Source organism: Amblyomma mixtum, chromosome 4, assembly GCF_055824585.1.
Source record: "Amblyomma mixtum isolate Tamu chromosome 4, ASM5582458v1, whole genome shotgun sequence".
Lineage (NCBI taxonomy): Eukaryota > Metazoa > Arthropoda > Arachnida > Ixodida > Ixodidae > Amblyomma > Amblyomma mixtum.
Genome location: NC_143015.1, coordinates 66,612,016 through 66,620,524, shown reverse-complemented (window position 1 = coordinate 66,620,524; position 8,509 = coordinate 66,612,016). Strand labels below are relative to the sequence as shown.

Sequence of the window (8,509 nt, the reverse complement as noted above, 5' to 3'; positions counted from 1 at the left end):
TGTGCCCTGCTTCCGAATGCCAGAGCCATTGAGCCAACACTGCAGTTAACATGAATGCGCATGTTTTACATGTTGCCAGTTGCTACTGGTATTTTTTCACTTGACTTGCAAGAAGAGCTTTCCATGGCCTTGCATTGAAATAACAGTTGCATACCCTTGAATGTTTAGCTCAGGTGTGTTCATGACAGTCCACAGTTGCGCATAACATGAAAGCATCTGCAATCAACCTCCACCTGAGCACAGCAGCCGACTACAAAAAAGGGCATTCTTTGTAGCTATTGGCTGCGCTGTGCTGGATGTTTATTTCAGTTACGGCTAAACATTGTTAACGGGACAATGAAATAAGCTGTTTTGTTACACCTCCAGAAAGTTGCATTTCAGGGGGCCTTGCATCTACTGCTTTCCTAGAGGCTGTTTCACTGTGTGGAAGTTAAAGGGACAGTGAGGAGAGCTCTATTAATATTTTTTTTATAGCAAAATTCGATAGTTTGGCATTTAATAGCTTTGTTGCCACTTGGCCGTCAGCGAAAGATACATTTATTTCTAAGAAATTTGGATTCAAAGTTAATAAAAATTTTTCCCGCCTCTCTGATTCAAACTTGGGACTCTCTTATGACGACACAGGACTAAGTGACGTGAAACATGATGTGCACATTACGTAACGCAGACTCCGTGATTTCTGGCGGCCAGCAGTGCGGCGTAGCAGCAGCCGAAAAGAAAGCTACCGCCGGCTGCACGTTAAAGGCATCTATCGGCTATTGCGGCCGTTGCTACCGTCGCTTCGTTTACGTTTGCACCGGCGTTTTGCCAGCGTTACGATGGATCCCGTTCTCGAAGTCATTAACGAAGTTCTCGCAAATAGGCACCTTTAGCATACCGTGCACCTTGTTACCGTTAGCGGAATACCGGGAGCCCGCCTACTGCAGGTGAGCAGGCGCTGATTGGTCCCGATGCTGCAGGCGTGCGCGTAGCTGCCGGGTACGTGGCGCCATCTGGCGACGTCAAGGAGATTTGCGCATGCATTGGCTGCGCCTCAGTGATTTGTGGCTTCTCGTGTCCCAATGTTGCTAGAACCATTGGTTCTAGCAACACTGCTTTGTCCTATGACGTCATCACGCTTGTACTTGCGAGTTTGGCCTGTGGTGGCGATACCTGTATTTTGGTTCTTGCTCTTTTCTACATTACGAGAGCTTTGTTGTCAGTATGAGTGACGTTTTTGTAATCAGGAGCTGGTATTCTGCCGATACAAGCCAATTTCAATTTCTCCTCAGTGTCCCTTTATGTTGCATTTGCTTGTTTTAGAATCTACTCCACATAGTGGGATCTTCTTAAAGCACTGTCTAAAGCACTGCCTGGTAGCTTGCCCAGCACATTTTGAATGCCTCCAATGCTCAACAGAAATCTGTGTATATTTATGTAATGAGTTGGGTCTGGTCGTAAGCACATCCACTTTCACATGTTCTGCATACAGCTGTGGGCAGAAAAACCTGTTCTTAGAGGTGGCAGTTACCCTTTACGCGCTCTGTATTTTCAACTTTCAATTACTCTGGGTGGAAGACCCAGCAATGGAGAGCTTTGTGGGGGCGATAATGTTTAAGAGAAGTGAGTTGGGCTTTAAGATATCACTGGTCCCGTGAAAGGAATGCACTGATGTTGACGTAACCTGCGTTGATACCCACGTAGGGTATTGTCAAGCACGTGCAACAACGTCACCCTGTCTCATGTAAGCCTCTCTAATATCTGCACTTTGTTTCCACTGTCGTGACAAAAGCAAAGACATCTTGTCAAACAAGAACTCTTCCAGCCTTAAGTGACAGCATAACAAAACCAACAAGGCTGACATGAAATGCAAATATATTTTGGCTGCAAAGGTTGACATGAAATGAACTTCACACACCACACCAAAACAGAGAAAAATGACCAAATCGTTCCTTTGGCTGTAAAAATGTCTCAGTGTGAACACCAAATCTCTCCTCAAAAGACAACGCAGTGTTAAGGTGATGACAAGAGGGCTATAAAGTGAATTTTTGCAATTTGTCAAACTTTTGGTTAAAAAAAGTGATTCTTAAAGCCTAAAAACAAAAGCAAGCCACGCATTCTTGAGGCTCTACTTATGCTCTCTCCTCTCATACATTCTCCTTGCAGGACACCACATTGATAAGACATCAAAGCAGCATATTTTCTCTCGATGTTATACAAAACATCTCTGCCTCTCCCGTAACTGAGAGCAGAGTAAGCATGAAATGTTTACGGGCATAACACATTGGTTGTAGATGGTACTAGTCAAAGTCTTGAAATGGGTGTAGAGTTCAACACACCACACCACACTCTTCTTGTTGTGTCGAAGCGATCGCATGCAATAGTGCGGGCTTAGGTAGGCAGCCGCGAACCGTGGCGGCCTTGTCGCTTTCGGGAGCGGCCGCATAATCATGGCATTGTCGGCAGGGGCGGGCAGTCTTCTGCTGTGGCGTATCACTCGCAAAGCGATCGCTTTCCGCAAGACACTTCCTACCTCTCCTTTCATCAGGCTCATTAAGCAGCTGTGAAGGTGGCGGCACTGAAATGGAGGACGATGCAGAAGCGTACGCGGGCACGACGAGACGCAGGCCTGACAAGAATGTATTTGCAGTGCGTTCGAATACTCCACGATCGTGTATACATCTGCCTGCCAAAGGGGCAAACGTCATGAGCTGAAGGCCCAGCGGCCGGTCTTTTACATGCGCGAGTGTGGGACCGCAGCGCCATCCCGGATGTATGGAATTCAGTGCCCGGATGAGTGGGATTCAGTGCCCGGATGTTGGCTCTCGGTCTCGGCGTGACGTCACCACACTGCCGACAACGGGAGCTAAAAGCATTTCATGCTTAATACAGCTGCTGCAATAGTAATCCGCAAATTGATAAAACATTTCAAAAACACAAGTGCACTTGGGACAACACTGTCATTGAACACCTTCCTTCAATGAGAAGTGATACCATCGCTATGTGTCAATTTTATTCCAGTCCACATAAGTCTGGAAGCCGAATAGGCTCGTGAAGAAGAAACAGAGTAGCCCAGTGCTAGTGCAGTACGAGGGCATGTCAACATCTCCTTTAGGCAAGGAGCCTGTCAACATTAAAGAATGCGTGCAAATGAAACTAGCTACTGACATAGGTTAGGAAGCGACACTAGTCATAGGTCACCTAGCTAGCATGTTGCTAGCTGGCTGCCAACAAGATAGCTACAAAATTATGTTCCGAAGGGCTTCACAGAACACTGCTATCCCTTCAGTGCTTTGTCTCTTTGTGGTGTTTTAAACTGGACCCACTTGAGAACGCCTTTGAGCACAAGTCACACTGGAATGGTTTTTCACCCTTGTGGGTCCGCACGTGCGCCACGAGGTGAGCTTTCTGCGGAAAGGCCTTGGGGCAGAGCTGGCACTGGAACGGCTTCTCACCCGTGTGGATGCGGACATGTTTGATGAGGTGGGCCTTCTCTGCAAATGCCTGTCCACAGTGCTCACAGCTGTATGGGCGATCACCCGTATGGGTGCGCATGTGTCTGACCAGGGTACTGTTTTTGGCGAATGCGTTATCACAGTAAGAGCAACGGTAAGGGCGCTCGCCTGTGTGGGTGCGAGTGTGTTCCACCAAGGCATATCTGTTCTCGTAAGTGTTATTGCAGTAGGTGCACTGGTGAATCTCCTTGCTTGTGGGCTTGCCCTGATGACTACTCATGCTGGCTGGCAAAAAATAGACGACAGGGTACTTTTCATCAGGCGGATTTTGTACGGGAAGCAGGACAAGCTTGCAGTCTGCGGTGACTGATCCTGCATTTAAAAACAAGAGAACTTTCATTAAAACCTGGGGCCGAAGACGACACACAGCTCGCTTACTACTACACAGTCACTTGCCCTCCCACACCTTCGAGAACGCCACGAGAAAGTATACAAGTGGGCTTCCCTCATATTGAAGCTGACTAAAACTAAAGCACTGCTGCCAGAGCTATTATTAAACAAGAGGCATTCATCAAAAAACTTCTTCCTTAATTTTGTATGGCTGGCTTGAACCGGTTCTATGCATGCTGCCACAAAAGGTTCCACATATAGGCACCAGCCAATTCCAGCACTTTACTTCACAGCAGTAGTCAAAATGGACACCAAATATAATGTCCACATAGGAATGAACTGCGACTGGAGGGGTTAAAAAGAACATCGTTGTGAAGTAAAATTCTCATTCTTTCAATTCTTCACATTGTTCGCATTTCAGCCTGCAAATAGGTCACGATTACCGACAGACCGTAAGAGCACAAAACCCTCCCTCTCAAATCTGGTTCATATTTCTTACCACAGCATTGGGTTGCAGCACGACATACACATCGAATATAACTGACATAAACAAGACCTTCATATTCAGACGCAAAATTTTTAAAAATTACATGTAAAGATAAGAATGTTGCACTTCATTCAGCAAACAGGCATGTGTGGTTACTAAAAACCTAAAAATGCAATAGACGTGAAAGTTTGAGTTAAACTCAGTTAGCAACAGATATTGTTCATTCAGCTAGTACCAGCAGTGTTATAGAAATGAAAAATATCATCAGACTTCTATGCCCATCCACAACAAACCAGATTACATTTTGTACTTTGAATCAGCAACCGCAATGAAATGCACACCAAATAAGGCTTTCACTCTAGAGCAGGTAAAACAGCACAGGTTTAAATTCAACCCTGCATACCTGGCTGAACAGTAACAAAAGCTGTTGCAGAGATGCTGTCAGCATAAAGAATAAAACATGACCAAACAAACAAAACAAAAATTAAGAAACAGCAGGGAAAACAAACAAAGTAATGAAAAATGTACTCATATGGTACTAGAACAACAAAGAAAAGTAAGGCAAGACACTTCTAAAAACTAAAGAACATTTAGCACCTTTAAAGGCGCATGCATTCAATTGCTACTTATTGCACAAAATGAATTATTTTTCCTACATCCTAGTCTTCCACCAAAAATCTTGAGATTAAGGAAAAAAATATTCTGCCTGCACTGTGCTCTGTCAAATGGCAATAAGGTGTCCTGTACACTGCAATTCTTCTGTATGCTTAGACAACAATGCCCATGGTATCTTCAACAATAATCTTGATTGATGTTTTATGCATCCGTGCTGTCGATAGATGGTCTATATACACCTCGCACTGATGTCTGTAAACAAGCTATTTTACAGGCCATGACCATCCGGCCATTAATCTATGAGGGCTCAAAGGATTGATATTGAAGGTTTCTTCCTCTGGTAGCATGTATTCCTTGGCTCGTTGATATCAGCCTGCAAAATTAAGCAGACAAAAGCAGCGTAATTAAAAAGAAAACTCCAGTGCCACAAGCAGCGATGCTAAAATACTTTCCTAATAAATGACTGGACAACGAACAACACACGAAAAGCACTCACGGCCATCCAGTAGTTCTGAAGGGAATAAGATATGACAGAACACTGACAGGAAGCAAATGTACTACAGGCTTCATGCTCACAATATGCCTACATAGCTTTGAACATGACACTTCTTGTAAGCTTAACCACAATGCCGCATGTGATATCTTTGACGATAATTGTTATTTTAGCCTTGGTGATTGGGCATGTTGGATTTGAAGACTGATTTGGTTTGCTTGCACCAAACTCTGCACACCTTTGGATCACTGAATATGCTCTTCAATAGAATATGTGCAATCATGCAGCTAAGCGTTTGCATACGTTGAATCCAACTGATTTGAAACATTCTTCAAAGCATCTTGTGTTCCTTGTTCTCTCAGCATTGGTTACGATGCCTGCAAAATACAACACAGCAAAGCAGCTCAAGCAGAAGCAGAGGCCCCAAGCCACAACAGCACTCTTCATATGTTTTGTGCATTCCAACACTCATAATGCATTATTTTCTGCACGGTGTACCTACATGGCTATTGGGGCTACGACTGTTCTTCAACAACAAATGACTGGTAGTAAGTTGCGGCGCGCGATTTACTGCACTGCCATTCATTGCGCCACTCCTGCCCATTGATGCCGCAACGTCCATGATATTGAACACCGGTAGAAAACCGACAGAGCCTCAGTGCAGGCAAAGGGCCGAAAAGAGGCAATTTTTCTGTAAGCTATCTGCCATTTCTGCACTCATGTGGCACATGTTCATTCCTGAACTGGCTCTGCAATGTCAACAGGACTGATATTAAGTCATGTATGTAAAGCATGTCTCCAGCACAATAAGCCTAAATTATTGGTCTGCTTAGTGCAACAACAAATTCCATGAGCAAAGCAAGTAGATCTGCAGCAGCTCCACAGAAACCTTGAAAAAATTATTTTCTTTAGGCATCTTCACATTAATACAAATAGGATGGACAGATTTGGTCTTTTCACAGGTGTTGAAAAATCATGAACTATAATGACACATCGTAACAATAACATCAGCTTTGAGAGTTTGACAAGAGCAGACAAAAAAACACCGGTAACACTTTATCTGCACTGAACAGGAAAAAGTTGCCCACTGCAACTTAAATGTGTAATAGAAAACATGAGGGAAAGAACTCCACCTACATAGCATGGAACGACAGACACTCTCAATAAAGTTTAGGCATCAAATTTTTTTTTCACCACAACGAAAAGCTCGCTGTCTAAGAGGTTCGATAAGAGGTTCAGCCGATGAGCTTGTTTTACCTGCCCCTATGCTGTTAACCACCATCAGTAAGCATGACGGCAATCGCACGGTAGAAAAAATATTAACTAAAACTGACACAGTTACAGCCATCAAACATTAATTAGGTAGTTCCAGTTTTGCACACCCACAGCTCTTATAGTACAGTCACGTGCACCTCGACGGAAATTTCAGTTGATCATGGTGACCATGTCAAAGAAGAAATGTAAAGCACTGTGGCACCATCTAGGAACAAAAGTTGAAAGCACATCACAAATGATGCAAAGGGAGCATTGCTTTTAATGAAAGGGTGTACTCAAGAAAGCATAAATTATAATAAAATATGACGAACGCTTCTTCAAGAAAAAACACTGTGCACTTAACCACAAATAATTAATAGTTTATAGAGGTGTCGTCATATTGTGGGATATACCGATAGCAGCAAGGTTTCACTGCGGGATGGTGCTTGGTTTTATGCGCGTTATGCGGTTTTACGCGCTTCAACTGGTTTTATGCGCTTTTTAACGCGATAGTGTTAAAGGCCCCGTTCTCCAGAAAATCCGGTGCCGGCATTGTGAGCGAAAAATCATGGGCATGGCTCTGGCAAGTGGTTGCCACAGAGCAAATTAGTAATCAGGTGGACCACCTAGGCCACGTGACCATGCGGTGTCATCACAACCTGTCCACCGGACAGTGAACAAATTGCCCACCGTGGCAGCTGTCGGTTAAATTAATGATTGGTCGCTTGGGAAGAGCAACCTAGGGCTACAAAAGGCCTACCACTGGGAGCACCTGCCATCGCAGGGCAGAGGCACATCACTTAAGGGGGGAAGAGGATCTTAGAAATAAATTTTTATAATTGAAGTCACAAGAATGAAATCTTCAGGGAACATGCATTTTTGTGTGCTCATTCCAAATGTCTAATTTAATTTTATGCACAAAAAATCCTCGCGCACTTATGCAATATGTTAGGTAACTTTTGCCGAGAGCTTGAAAGGAATTCTACTGCAGGGAACTGGTTAGATTGCATGTCATTGGTTTCTCTTGACAATGACCTATGCAATGGGGGCAAAATTATCATCCTGCCTGTTGTAGAAGGTGAGTTGCAGTATTCTGAAATAATCAGTTTCTTCCCGTTTGTGAAGTGGAAAATTAAAAACCCTGTAACTCAACTTCTATGATAGGCACGGTAATAATTTTGCCCTTACTGCATAGTTTGATGTCAAGACAAGCCATGGCATGCGTCTGAGCAAGTTTCCTGCAGCAAAATTTCTTCCAATCTCTCGGCAAAAAGTTACATAACATATTATATAAGTGCTCGAGGGCTTGTTTTACATAAAATTAAATTACATATTTGGAATCAGCATGCAAAAATACATGTTCCCTGAAGATTCCGTTATTGTCAGTTCATTAACAAAAATTTTTTTTCTAAGACCAGCTTCCCCCCTTAACCGCAGCACCACTGAACCATGAGGGGTACGAGGGCTCCCAGAGATCTATGAACCTAAAGTAGAGAACGACCTTCTGCATATATGGGAATTAACCCATTACGCTACTGCATAATACAATTAAAGAGAGAGATTAATTATCCCCTCAAATTTTTTCCAATGCCAATTTAACAATACAGATCCTCATTTTTCTATACAGGAGTGTCTGATTTTTACAATATAAATCGCGATCTTTTCATTCACTGCATCATAACCTGCGTTGATGACCACGTAGGGTATTGTCATGGACGTGTAACATTATCCTGTCTCATGAAAGCAACTCTAATAACTGCACTTTGTTTCCACTGTCGTGACAAAAGCAAAATCATCTTGTCAAGTGAAAACTCTTCCAGCTACAAGTGACAGCAC

The 8,509-nt window shown here is 43.5% G+C and overlaps 1 protein-coding gene across 1 annotated transcript; it reads right to left on the bottom strand.

The window, feature by feature from the left end:
• Nucleotides 1–1,837: 1,837 nt before the first annotated feature.
• On the bottom strand, nucleotides 1,838–8,390 carry LOC149346713 (uncharacterized). Its single transcript, XM_089586621.1, has one exon. It carries the CDS (start codon nucleotides 3,832–3,834, stop codon nucleotides 3,265–3,267), a length of 570 nt encoding a protein of 189 aa, XP_089442747.1. The 5' UTR covers nucleotides 3,835–8,390; the 3' UTR covers nucleotides 1,838–3,264.
• Nucleotides 8,391–8,509: the final 119 nt, after the last annotated feature.

Bases quoted from the DNA above. Each gene is read 5' to 3' on its own strand.
- LOC149346713 (XM_089586621.1), bottom strand. From the start codon at position 3,834: ATGAAAGTTCTCTTGTTTTTAAATGCAGGATCAGTCACCGCAGACTGC.